Source organism: Chironomus tepperi, unplaced genomic scaffold (genome assembly GCF_022539635.2).
Source record: "Chironomus tepperi strain 1889 unplaced genomic scaffold, CSIRO-AGI_Ctep_v1 contig_335, whole genome shotgun sequence".
Taxonomy (NCBI): domain Eukaryota; kingdom Metazoa; phylum Arthropoda; class Insecta; order Diptera; family Chironomidae; genus Chironomus; species Chironomus tepperi.
The window spans coordinates 2,025,048-2,039,598 of NW_027226457.1; the positions used below are offsets into that span (position 1 = coordinate 2,025,048).

General features: G+C 29.7%; 3 protein-coding genes across 4 annotated transcripts in view; 1 reads left to right on the forward strand and 2 right to left on the reverse strand.

Moving 5' to 3' along the window:
- The window catches only part of LOC139093193 (myb-like protein P), a 143,605-nt gene extending 129,705 nt beyond the window's left edge, over positions 1–13,900 (reverse strand). Inside the window, exon 1 of one of the 2 annotated variants that reach the window (XM_070643813.1) lies at positions 13,888–13,900. The gene's annotated coding sequence lies outside the window, so the exon portion shown is untranslated. Of the gene's footprint in view, positions 1–2,627; positions 2,881–13,887 lie in introns of those variants that run through there. The other variant, XM_070643812.1, reaches the window with a different exon arrangement.
- PIG-B (phosphatidylinositol glycan anchor biosynthesis class B) lies at positions 4,570–7,018 on the reverse strand. Its single transcript, XM_070643869.1, has 3 exons — positions 6,839–7,018; positions 6,391–6,716; positions 4,570–6,279 (listed from the first exon to the last, which is right to left on the reverse strand). The coding sequence occupies exons 1-3, from the start codon at positions 6,964–6,966 to the stop codon at positions 5,168–5,170; spliced, it is 1,566 nt and encodes a 521-aa protein (XP_070499970.1). The 5' UTR covers positions 6,967–7,018; the 3' UTR covers positions 4,570–5,167.
- On the forward strand, positions 7,269–10,081 carry pasha (partner of drosha). Its single transcript, XM_070644111.1, has 4 exons — positions 7,269–7,702; positions 7,767–7,895; positions 7,971–8,569; positions 8,840–10,081. Exons 1-4 carry the CDS (start codon positions 7,477–7,479, stop codon positions 9,785–9,787), a joined length of 1,902 nt encoding a protein of 633 aa, XP_070500212.1. The 5' UTR covers positions 7,269–7,476; the 3' UTR covers positions 9,788–10,081.
- Positions 13,901–14,551: the final 651 nt, after the last annotated feature.

Below are 14,551 nucleotides of genomic sequence, written 5' to 3' on the forward strand. Positions count from 1 at the left end.
ATTGCATTTGTCAAAAAAGTAAAGCAAAGCATAGAAAAGGCGCGTACGAATGTGACATGAAATAAAAATCATATTTTATGGCTGCATTATAATTATGAAAATTAAATGTGAAATTCACTTCAAAGGTTTAACAGCACAAACATAAGCCGCACTATTGGATGTGATGTGTTGATGTTTTGTCATGAGAATATAGCTGAAGAATGCTTTTTGGGATTCTAGTGTCAATTTGTAATTCCAAAATTTAACGGCTTTTTGAAATTTAAAAATTAACGGTTTTTCAAAATTCAATTCATTTTAGCAAGCCAACTTCACGTTATTGAGAGAAATTTAAATTTATTTGAGACGTTAGAACTTTAATTCATATTTTAGCCTATTTGCAATCCTGAATCGCTGACATTTCACGGAATTAGAGTTAGAACAACCAGAAAGTCCCAAAATTCGCTTAATTCCGTGCTGTTTAACATTCAAAATGCGCTCTAATCTCTCAAAATCTAACCAACATTAGAAAAGTGATATCATCATGATTACTAAGATCATAAACTTGATAATTTACGAGCGAAATTTTCATTCCATTTTAATACCTTCACAGATTTAGGACAATCGATAGTGGCTTTTAATTAATAAACACCACATTAGACAAACCAGTTAAGATAAACTTATACGAATTTAAACAATTATTGTTCGTTAATTTAGATAGTAAATTGGATATTTAATTTAAAATAATAATTTTTAATATTCATATTCCCGGCACGATCAATTAATAAACCCATGTCAAGTCACAAAGTGTCAGTTATCCACATAAACATTTTAGTTTATAAACATTTAACTCAAATCCAATGTTCATAACAATAATATTATGTTAAAGTTAATAATAATCAAAATGCAGCTCGACACTTCTCCCTTCTCTTTATTCTTCTTCTTCTGTTTAATTTTATATTTTTGGATTATTTTGGATACAATTTTGTGTCATCACTTTAATTTATTCTGTACAGTGTGCGTTACTGCAATGGAAATAATTAGGAAGTTAAAAAGATTGAATTTTACGACTATTTAATTGGATGAGACGCATTTCTGTTCCGCATTGGGAATGAAAAATTACGTATATGGTTTCGTGGTGTTGATTACATTGATTTTGTAAGAATCTACACGTACGTAGGTGATAAAGTTCAATAATGTTGGTAAATGAATCTTGTACAAAATGTTATCAGTGAAGTAATTTAACACGTTTTTTTATCGTCAGTAGCTGTATGGCAATTTGTTATTTAATTTACATGATGTACAAATCGATTCATGGAATTTTTTGAGGTTATTGAATAAAAATTTCTCACTTGAAGATTTTGATGAATAAAATTTTGTCATATTTCAACTTATTTTGATCTAGTTTAGTAGAAATTGGTAGAAAATCAGCGAGCAAAGAAGTTTCTTTCAAAATATTGCAATAAATCTTACTTAAAAGTTGAAATTTCAAATGAACAAAAAAGTCGGGAAATGAATTTTTCATTTGTTTACAAAACATTAATAACCTTCAAGCTGATTGCAAACCTATTCAAATTGAGACAGATTGACAAATAATTGCTACTTAACACTGCTTCTACAAATCGAAAAACCTCCTCTTTACAGATGGAAGTGTTGATGAAAATTTTCATTCTTCATTATCATCATTTAATGAAGTAGAAAAAGAGATCTAGAACGTTTAAAAAGCGGGAGTGAATGAAATGACTTTTTAACCTTAACATTCACTCTTCAGCATTTAAAAAGAAATGAAGGAATAACGATCGACTTTCTTTTTATAGACGTTCTTTTCTCTCGTCTCTTTGGTTGTTGCTGTTTTTGTATATAGAAAAATTAATTTAATTCGTGAAGGGGGAACAAGAGTAATGGCAACGCATGGAGTCTTCTTATTTATGCTTTTTGCTGGGTATGACTGTTATTGTTTTGCATGTTAAAGGTTGAATGATTTTAAAATATTCTCCATTGATTCTGAATTTTCAACGGAAATTTTTCAATTTTGAATTTTTGTTCTCAGATTTTGTTTATGAAATTCACAAAATTAGCTGAATTATCACTTTTGGAGCTTTAAAATTCAATCTGATCTAGGAGATCATTAAGATTATCATGCGATCTTTGCATTGTACAACTTCAGTTCCAAAAATTCACTGCATTTATGCCAATATTTTGATTAAAAATATTTCCTATAAAATTGTTCTAAAATTGTACTAAAGAAATTTCAAATTTAAAAATTTCGTTAATATTTAAAATTTAAAGTGCCGTTTAAAGTTTATTCCCCTTATTCTCGTCCAACTCTCTTGTTTATAAATTATAAACACAACAATATACAGTCGCCGCTATATTTTTATTACTATGCGCTATTATTGAATGAATATTTGCAGAAATTTACTGGCTGTGCATTCTAATCGCTTAATAAAAATCACGTTATGAACTTTCGTTAACCTTTCCTGACATTTCCACTATCAGCGATTTTATGGCTTTACGCTCATGGAAGCAATTTCAAAATCATGTGAAATACTACGCAAAATAAACATGAATTGTTATCTCGAATATGTTAATTGTCTCAATAAAATCCGCCGCATTAAGAACTAGACTATAATGTGACAATTCAGACTTACTTGAATATTCATGATTCCGTCCAAAAAAATTACTTCCAATTTCACAAAAACAAATTTCTTTCAATGTATATAATAAAGTTAATTTGTTTTACAATTCACTTCCTTTTGTCCTTTTTCACATCCACTCACACTTCCAGCGGAACCGAACGATTCACTTTATTGGAAAATTTTTAAATTCTTATTAGACTTTATTTACTTTTATTATTAAAGTTTATATTATTATTTTATTGAAAACTAAGTCAAAACGATCGTATTCACATCACAAGAGAGACAATAATGATCCCAGACTTCCCAGATATACACACGACGATCAATGTATTTGTGTATAAATGAACACATATTTTTATTTCTCTTATTTTGGTATTAATTCTCATGTTGATACACATTACTATTTAAGTATTTATATTTTATATGATCATATGTGTTATGCTGTATATTTTTTTACTTCTCTTGTTGATGTTTCTTTGCCCATTTGTCGATGTAGTTGAAATTTATAAATTTATTCTACCGGTTTTTTACGTCCAAAAAAGCGCAGTCGAGAAGATTTAAAGAGAAAAGGCAGTTGAGGAAAGAAATATACAAAATATTTATGTATCAACATAAAAGTTAATCACATTAAACAAGATTATCATTTGCATAATGAATCAGTCGTTATCAAGAGTTGTGAGGACACGGAAAAAATTAGGAATGTAGATCGAGATTAGATAACAAGGTAGTGTCGATTGGATATGTTTGTGTTGAGACTTATGCGCTTTTTATGTTTTAATTTGCTTGAATTTTCATAGAAAAATTCAACGGATTTCAAAAATTTGAAATTTATCGTCAAATTTTATCCAAGACACAATTTTAACAGTCAAAATTTTGAAAACCGATAAAAATTCAAAATTTAAAAAACCGTTAAAAATCAGTTAAGCTTTCAAATTCAAAAAATTATTCAAAATACTTTATTAATTTTCATTTATTCCATAATACCATGCTTAAAGCATAGATGTCTATTATATTTTCAAAAATTTTATTTCGAATTATGTTCAACATTGAACAATAAATCAATCGGAAGCCGAGAAGATTTTGGTGATAATAAAAGATATATTAACATTGATTTAGTAGTCATAAGCAAGATAATAGAAAAAATATCTTATTTTAAAGAAGATTATTTTAACTAAATTAACATGACAGACAAAATCGTAAAGCTTATGAGTTAATCAGTCCATCAACATGCTCAACAAAAGCAGCAAGTCACAAATCACTCAGACTTAATTATGTGAAGTTGATGGTGCAAAAATACACGAGAAGCTCTACAAGTTCATACAACTCTTTAATTATGTCATAATTCAAGTTTTAACTGCCGATTTTTTTTTTGTCAAAAATGCAAATTTGAAAAATGAGAAGTCGTCGGCTTGTCTTTTAAATGTTGTGCGATTGATTTTGCACATATTTTATCAACTCATTAAGTTTCGAAATATTTAAATTTATAATGTGACTTTTTATAGTTTCGTAAATAAAAACCGTTAAATTTGGATTTGAAACTTTCGTTAAATTTTCGAAAATTTGAAAATCGTTAAAGTTTGAATTTTTGAAAACCGTTAAATTTGAATTTTTGTAAGCCGTTAAAATTTGAAACTCAAATTGCATGATACTTTCCACTCCTCAAATCCAATCTCACAGGTTCTCCTCCTATTTCATGTTTTCTATCGTTCTTAATAATCATGATGTAAGTGCTAAATTCACTAATGAATTATGATAATAGACACAAATAATTTGCAACTCACTTAGCACGTAAAGTGTCAAAAATCACCGATTCATCATCCACGACATGCTTGATTGATAAAATTATCTCATTTTAATTAAATTTTGTTTCTTTTTTATTTGTCGATTAAACATTTTTCTTTTACATCCAAAAAATCTTACAGAAAACATAAATTTTTAACACCTTTACCTTATTAAATAAAAATATGAAAAAATTTCTGATTGCAACTTTGAACTAATTATCTAAAAAATTCTCTTTAATTAAATTTACTCGAAAAATTATTGTAGAGAGAACTATTATTGCTTTAAGTAAATTTTAGTCATCATTAATCTTCCTAATTTGAATCATGTTTGCATGATTTTATGTTAAAAATGTTCTGCAACAGATTTGTTAACATTTGTCTGTTGGAACTGCTTTAAATTTTAATTTTATTATGCATTAATGTGCCATGCAAAAAATTTTTATTTGTAACGGATAAATAATTTTTGAAATTTATAATGTCAAAAGAAATCAGTGCAGGATTTTAATTTTTGAAAACCGTTAAATTTTGGGTTCGAATTATAATTTTTTAAATTACAATAAGTCGTTAAGTTTTTGTCACTTTTCAAATATGGAAAAATCGTTAATCTATAAATCAAGTATGTAAATTTTGTATGGTCACATTGGCATTTTATGGTTTCTTGTAAACATTCCTATTACTACTACATTGTACCTGATTGAGAAAACCATTTTAAGGCAGTTAAAAAGGAAATAAATTCTTTATATTTTTAACAATCTAAAAAGAACTTTATCCTTAAAGTTCATCCTGAATTGCATCTTCTTGCTTAATTTCTGGTTCTTTCTTTACAACTGGCGGTTCTGATTTCTTCTTCGCAACTTGAGTGCGTTCATAAATGATTACATTTCGGCCACTCCGTTGAGATACCAAATGATCAGCATGGAAGAAGATTTCAAGTGGCTTATAAATCGACAAGAAGTCACTAATTTTCGGAACTAAAGTATCAAACACAATAACATGAGTTGGTAGTGCGTCTAATGGATGAACAGGCAAGTGGCTTCTTATCCATGCCATTGGTGCCTCATAGAATTTGTCAGCTTCGTCCAAATATTTTTCTTGCTTTTTAAAATTCGGTTCACAAGTCAAAAATCTCATCGTGACATTTTGATGGATATTCGAGTAGTAAGGAGTTGAATGGCAAGGCATCAAAAATAAGAATTTCGCTGGTTGTCCATTTTCTGTCTTATAATCGCTAGCAATTGATGCAAGTTTATCCATAGCATTAAGTGTTCCTTGTTGATGCACATATCCGAGATATCCGGCGGGAATGACGTTACTGACGAGAATGACAATTGCAACTAACCAAATAAGAATTGTTGACTTTGTTCGACTCCATTCTGATAAGAATTGTGTTATACAGTATAGACATAATGGTAAAATTTGCAATAAGAATCTAAATTCCTTATGTGGTAACAAAGAATATCCAAAAATGGTCAAAATAATTGAGAATAAAATGTATTGAAGACTTGTTGACTTCTCCCATGACTGTATAACAACAAAAATTGATAGTAAGAATGGTACAATTCCAATACCTAATATTGCAGGTAATCCAGTACTAAAGTACCAATACCAAGGATGAGTTCCATAGAAACTGCCTATTCCATCAAGAACATTGACCTTGAAAAACTCGTAAGGTGTGATAATGAGACTTCCATGGAAGTATGAGTCAAGTGCAGCCAAAACTACTCCAGTCAATAGTCCAATAAAAAGATATCTCTTAATAAGCAATTCCCATCCTGGATATTTGGACTTTTTCACGTGATAGAAACATAAAGGAGCCCATGTTAAAACTGAAGTTGGTCTGATGTATGTCAACAGCGCTGTGATCCATAAAAATCCAGTGTTTTCTAAAATAATTAAGAAATTTCATGAAATTAAGAGGAATTGCATAAATTAAGGCTAAATCTAAAAGATCCAGCAAAGGTTTACTGGATCTTAAAATTAAGACTTTTACTTACCGCTGTTTTCACTCCACGGGAAGAAACTTAAAGCTATTGTTGTAAGTGCTGCTTCAAATGAGTTAATGAAAGTCCTACTTCCAGTATAGAACCAAAACCAGCTAGTAACAATAATAAACAGCGACCATTTTTTGCGATTACACCAGACGTAGAAGCGATAATCTGCGTAGGAAGCAATAAGCGCTTGAAATATTCTCGGTAGGAGAATTAAAAATATGCGTGAGTCTATTTTTAAAACATCCAGAACTTTATAAATGGCAGCAAATAGCGTCGGATAAAAATAACTGCGAATTCCTTTCGTCCATTCCCATGTCAAATGTCCATAACTACAAGAAACGATTAAGAATGTTAATCACGTGCATAACATTTAAAATGAAGTTATTTTGTCCTTTTAAGGAAACGTAAACAAACATTTGCGCGTACCAAAATTTAAGCATGATTTTCTTACCCAAATGTTATGCGATGTGCTACTTCCAGTGATTGCCAGTATTCGTCAGGTGAAAAGAAGGTTTTCACAAGAAAAACCGACGCGATTCTTACAGATAATAACAGAAAAACTACCGATAATTTCGACATTATTATTTCAACATTCACGAGATACAGTTGAGAACCTTACATCCGTCGGAAACTGTTGAGAACTACTCAAATGTTTTTGGGTTTGTGTCTAGGATGAAGTCCAGAAAGTTTCATAAAAAATAATGATATATTTGAATTATAACTTTATATTCAGCATTCAAGGTTGTTAAATTAGCACAAAGTGTTCGTTTAGCAGCACAAAAAAGTCCAAAAACATAAATAGCCAACATAATTTTAACGGTTTTTAAAAATTCAAATGTTTCCTACGCTTTGAAAACATTTCTTTAGAGTGCTTCGACATAAAATTTTAATTTTAACATTTTGACCATTAAAAGTGAATTATTTAATTAATTTTTCTGCCAGTCGTCAATATCATAATGAAATCCATTAATTGAATTCAAAATTTTATTTGAATATTGATTATTTTGGCAGAAAAATATCAAAAAACAGCAAATTTTAAAAGTTTTTGACGAGAAAATAAGAAAAAGAAGAATTTTGCAGACATAAAAAATGGAAGCGGCTATAGAGCAAATTGAGTTATGTCCTTATAAGAAGAGAAAACTTGATGAGGATAATGAAATGTTCTGTGATGATCAAACTGATTCCATTGCTGAAAATTTTGAAATTGGATCTAGTGAAATGATCCAGAATGGCGATGAGAATAAGTTAGATACATCGCATGATAGTCAGGTGGACGAAAATGATGAAAATAAAGATAAAGAAAATGAATCGGATGGTAAACATAAGATCCAGTAATGAAAACGGTCAGTAGATTAAGAAAATTAAATTATTTATTTTAGGTGGAAGTGAATATTCTGATTCTGATGCTAATTACGAAGAGATTGAATCTATGCTTGATGAGAGGCTACCCGAAGAGCTGAAGAACAAAAAGAAAGAGTATGAGGAGAGATTTAAAACAATTATGGAAGGTAAATGGATTTATAGACAAAACTGTCAAATGTCAATCATCATTAACGTTAATTACATTAATTATCAATTTATAGAAAAGGGCAAAAATCATTTCGAGATGTTACCAGAACATTGGGTTCAAGTAACTCACGACTCAGGAATGCCATTATATCTTCATCGACAAAGTCGTGTGTGTTCATTATCTCGTCCTTATTTCCTCGGACCAGGCAGCGTACGTAAACATCAAATTCCAATAAGTTCCATTCCGTGTCTTAGTTATCGAAAAGCAATAGAGAGGGAAAAGGATCTAATTGCACAACAGAAGCTATTAAAAGAGCAACAAGACAAAGAAGCTGCTGAAGAGGCATTAAATGCTGTTGACAAGCAGAATGAAGAAGATCCAAAAGTATCTAATGGATTAAGTGCTTTATTAAATCTCAATAAGAGTGACACTCAAACAGTTGCAAAAATGCCCATTCCATCGTGCATTGCAAAAGTCGAAACTGTCTCGGAAAATCTCAAAGATCATTCATTGACGCCTTCTCAATTTACAGAATACTGCAAGAAACTTTTCAATTTTAAGACAATTCGTGTGATGAGATTCAAGTCATGGTCGGCACGTAGGAAATTCACCAAAAATAGGAAACATATTAAGCATTTACAGAGGCCGACATTACCTGATGGAACTAAATTGGTAAGCTTTATTATTAACGGTTCTGCAAATTTAATTCAATTCTCAAGATTTATTTACCCAAATTTTGAGATTAAAATTTAATCTGCTGAACAAAAACACATATCCAATAATTTCGTATATCCTTTAAAACAAAAGAGCAACAAGCATATTTGATAGAAACATACAAACCTACCTGTATGAAATATTATTTCAACTCCCTAAAGTAAACGAGCATTTTGCTATTTTAATTCATATTCTGTATTCAATCTCGTTCTCCCGTTCTCCGTACAGATAACATTTCCCGTGCTCAACACTGATATACAAACAGACCCAGTAAATGGACAGACAACGGCAACATCGCAACAACGACCGAAAAAAGAATGGGTAATGAATCCAAATGGAAAGTCATACGTATGCATATTGCATGAATATGTACAGCATGCATTGAAGAAGCAGCCAACATATGAATTTAAAGAATTGGAAAATTCTGCAACGCCATATTCTGCAACAGTCTCAATTAATAATCTTCGTTACGGTACAGGATTTGGAACAAGTAAAAAACAAGCAAAAAGTGAGGCTGCTCGTGAAACACTTGAAGTATTAATTCCGGAAATGCGTGAGAAAATTACCGGATTAGATAAGAACAATCAGTCTACATCTGTCAATAATAAGCCGGTCTCAGCCGTTCCACCACAAGATTTGTCAGTTTTTGATGAGATTCGCATTGAGGACCCTCGAGTGCCTGAATTTTGTCAGAAGACAACGGAACCATCTCCACATTCAATCTTATTGACGTGCTTACAAAGAAATTATGGATTGGGAAATATCCAAGTGAAGTATGAGGTTAATACAGCCAAGCACAAGAAGAATGAATACACAATGACGGTTGGTCAGCATGTTGCAAAAGTTTATTGTAAAAATAAACGTGATGGGAAGCAACGTGCATCGCAATCAATTCTTCAAATGCTTCATCCACATATTAAGACATGGGGCTCGTTATTGCGTCTCTATGGAAATCGTTCTGTCAAAAGCTTTAAGGAAAAGAAGCAGGAAGAACAGGAGATTACTGTTTTGCAAACTCGTGCAGCTGTAAATCAACCAAATTATGCTATACTCGATAAGCTGAAATTGGAAATGCTTAGATTAAAAGAAATGAAGACTTTTATTCAGCCAATCTCATCGTCTGTCTTGACTGTTGCTCCTTCGAAAGGTATTACGACTATAACTGCAAGCTTATAAATGCAAAAAAAAGATCATTTAAAATTTTTAAGTAGTTCTTTATTTAGGTAGCTTAACAAAAAATATTCAAATCAAAGTCATTTTGTGCTACAAAGTTTAATCTTATGATTTTATTGATTGACATAAATTATAATTAATTCCTTTTTTCCACTTATCGTTAATAATTAAATCAAATTGATTTAGTGATTATCAACAAAAAAGAATAGTCAGTTATTTCCTTTGTTAATTTGTGTCACAAATAAAAGTCAAGTATCAATTTTATGAAATTATCATTCATCGACATTTACCTTAAAATTTTATCGCTTTTATTTATTAGCATAATTTGTTCATTTTTCAGCGCAATTTTCCTTTGGGGTGAAAAAGTGCGGTTTATAAATTACCTTTATTAGATTAATAAATATTGTGCAATTAATCATATTTGGATATTCTGACCTCATGTAGTAAAATATTAATTGAAATATAAAATATCATAATTTTATGGATTTTTAATTTGTTAGCTTCGAGTAAGTTTAAGGTTTTAATTTTGGTCTGGACAGCAAAGTTCAATTTGCTTGAAATCGGAACTATTTTTTTCGTTGTAAGGTTTCCTTTGATTTTTGAAACATTTGTATGGTTTTAGAACATTTTTGTAGATTTGCTTCAATTTTAAATCATTTGTAGGGTTTTCGTCCACTTTGAAAACATTTATAAGGTTCTAGTTCATTTCGAAAACATTTATAGAGTTTTGTTCAATTTTTAAAACTTTTATATAGTTTCGCATCTTTTTAAATAATAATTTAGCATCATTATTGCTTCAATATTCAAATTATTTTTGACCGTTAAATTAGAAATTCGGTCAAGTTGATTTATAAAGTGCCAGAAATTGTCTTAATCTAATAATTTGTTGCTTTTATTCTAAATTTCATATCTAAAATTTTTTGAAATTGGCCGAAACCTAGCTAAAAGAAAACATTTACAAGGAAAATGAACTGAGAATTTTAATATTAAATTTTTTGGCAAATTATTAAAATTTCATCTTGTACATTTCATATAAAGCATCAACAATACGTGATTGAAATGTCATATTTTGTATGAAGCGAATGAATAAAAGATGTATCCTGCACTATGAGCAGGAAATACCATAAAGAAAGGGAAATAAGAAGCTCTAAAAGCTCGACAAGGATGAATAGAAACTTTTCCGTACCAAATCAAATTATCTCAATTGAATTTTTCATCGTTTTCTGTTAAATTCTATACAATATCAACATTAAACATAATTTACTGATCTCAAGTGCCAAAGTAGCAGTATTACATGGAGTATAAAGCAGTTTCATGCTGGCCTCTATGCCATCAATTTACTACAATTTTTTTTTGTTCATATTTTTCACATAATTTTTATAACAAATATAAAAAGTTCTAATCTTATGTATTTCATTATATTTTTCATAGTCATTACTGCCAAACTTTTCACATTTCTCACGGCATTTTGTGAAGCAGAATTGCACATTACAAAGTTTATTCTATATTAAATATATTTTTGCTTTGATCATTTACTGTCAAATTTTGACTCCTTTTTTCGCAGAGTTGGAAAATTAGCTGGAAGTGAAAAATTATGCTGAATTGTTAAAGTTAGCTGTTGTAGGGTTTTTTGGTAATGTTTCACGATTTGGAAGATTTTTATTTTTGCATCATTTTTCGAATAAATTAGCATCATTTTTGAAACATTTGTGAGGTTTTGCATCTTTAACTTGAACTTTTGCCTCAATTTCAACTTTTTCGCTTCATTGATCACATATATTCAAATTTAAAATGTCCGTTAAGAACAAAAAACCTAAAATTTAGCAACTTTCACTTTTCCAGCTCTTCTCCAACCCAGCCTTTAATATACATCATTTCCATTGCTATTAGCTATTAGAAATTTTATGTTGAAGCATTTCCATCTGAACTTTTTTCGTGTAGAATAATTTTTAGCATTTAATTTATTATGTGTCATCATAAAATCCATATTTTGCCCTTTTTTTGCGTCTATATGCTTTAATCCTTAGAGAAAATAAAAATTCATTTGACCTTAAATTCTTAAAGCTTCATTTTTCGTCTGAAGCTTTTGGTTGCCATAAATCCTAATAAAAAAATATCGAAATGAATTTTCCCGAGTGGCAAAATCTATTAATATTGTCATTTGAGTGACAGATTTTTTGAGTAAGACAGAATCTTGAGGATAATTAAGTTCTATTCTGGTATCGAATGACCTTATTTATTGCTAAGTGATTAATAATAGAAAGGAATTGGATTCAATTAATTCGAGGAGACATGTGACAAATTTGATTATTTTGGTGCAAATGGATTTTAGAGTTTTATGGATGATGAATAGAGGATTTGGGACTACATAAAATATGGCAAGCTTGGATTAAAGGCAAATAAGTGGAACACAATCCAAATTTAAGCACAAAATGTGAACTTCAAATTGACCGTTAAAATATTATTTGAAATTTTCCCGCACTTTTTAGTTGAAAATTCAAATTTTGAAAAAATAACGGATTTTTCACAAAACTTACAATTTCAATAACTTTGAATCCACAAGGTCAATAATTCGGACACTTTATGACACAATTACACCCACAAATGGAACCTCCAACATAAATTTTCCCTTATTAAACCGTACATAATTTAATTAATGGTGTTTTAATTAAATGCTTAAATTGTTGTAATTGAATTTGTTTCACTTTTTTTATATTTTTGTTTCAATACAGCAGGCACTTTTTTAGAACTTCATATCTCTTCTTCATCTACTTTTTGTTCGTCTATAATCATCTTGATTTTTTCTCAAAAAATTGTTTACGTTTCTTATTTTCCTATAAATTTTCAGCATGCTACATTAATTTTCACAAATTTTTTGGATTTACAAAAATTCCGTGTGTGCTTTTAAGCCTTATTATCGTGTGTCATGTTGTGCTGTGTACATGTGGCTGTATTTTTTGTTTATTTACTTTTTTTGTCGTTATGAAGGAATAGAAAGGAAGGCTAAATGTGATGTGTGGTGACGAAAAATAATTATGGAACATGAAGTAGGGTGTGATATGCTTGGTATGAAGGACAGAAAAATTCAAATTTTGCTATGGCATATTTGAGCGTGGGAGTTGAGATTAATTTATGAAGCTTATCATTGCAAAAATAACCGCAAAAATTCAAATTTGTTATGGTATAAATACTTGAGTCATGATTATTGTGAATGTTGTCAAAAAAACCGTTAAAAATTTTGAAAATCGGGTGAAAATTCAAATTTTTGAAAACCGTTGGAAAATTATATAATTGAAGCTTTTGTGTACGATATTTCTGTACATAATCCTCTCTTTAAGGACAAATTCTATTCCTCTAAATCACTGCTTATTTTCATTCTAGATCAAAGCTACTTAAGATCCTCAAATGACCATAATATTTCATCATAATTATAATTAATGTAAGCACTTTTGATGACGATAAAGTACATATTTTAAGAAGATCAAGAGTTCATCTTATTTAGTTGTACGGATTATGATTTACGATTTCATAGCTCATGAGGATGGTTAGGGGTAAATTTGTTGAAATTTAATGAACAAAGCTGTACGAAAGCTCTTATCTTCTGTTATCAGACTCATAAAGTTTAATGGACTAACTCAAATTGTGATGTCAAAAATTGTAGCAAATCGCATGAGTAATGTGATTATGTTATGCTCCATTAAGTTTATTGAGTTTAAATTTTCGGAAGCATTTGATGTAAAAAAATTGGATGGCTTTTTTGGGTAGGTCAATGTTTATGTAAATTTTCCCTAGATAATCAAGCATGTAATGCTTATTATAATCATAAATGTACGAAAAAGATTGATATTTTTTATTATTAAAGTAAATTTTTAACGGTTTTTAAAATTTGAATTTTTAACGATGATTTTGAATTCCAAAAATCCGTTGAAAATGTGAATCTTTTTCTGAGTGAATTTTCAACATTTTTAAACGTGAAATGTCTTTAAAGAGTACATTTTAATCTTCAAAATGATGCATCCTTTCAAGCACTTTAGTTTGAGTTCACATGAAGTAAATATTACCTCGATTTACCCCATTAAGGACTATTATCTACTCACTAAAAGCTCTCTCACTTCAAAATGGAATGAAACATCCACACATAATAGGAACACTCATAGTGATAAGCATCAAGTAGCTCCTCACAGATGTAATTTACTAGAATTTACTTCCATTACATTGCTCGACTAATCTTTCATTATGTTACATCACATCCAATTTCTCAAAATCTACTTATTCTAGCACATAATCTATGTGCCACGCCACAATCACGTCATGAGAAAGAATATTCAGCGTGTATTTGAATATTCCTGCTAAGCCTTTCATCATCGTGTGACATTAATTAATCATATGTACATTAATTATATTTTTTCAATCCACAGGCAGTAAATATTCGCTGAGGCTCCCATAGGAATATTATTTAATGCAAATAAATTGCTGTTGGCTTATAGTTGTGGCTGTTGAGTGCATTTAAGTTTGCTTTTGTCAATTTCAAAAGTATGAAAAATTTAACGGAAATTTAATGTTTGAAAAAATTCGTTGAAACTTAACGAACGATGAAAATTCAAAAATTAAATGACCGTTAAAATTTGAATATTTAAATATACGTTAAAATTACGCTATCATAATTCAAGCCACATAATCCTATCAACTTAACTTTTGTTCTTATTTTCACACGCGTATATATTTAATGACTTCCATTGTATATTTGTATGTTGTATTAAATTATTT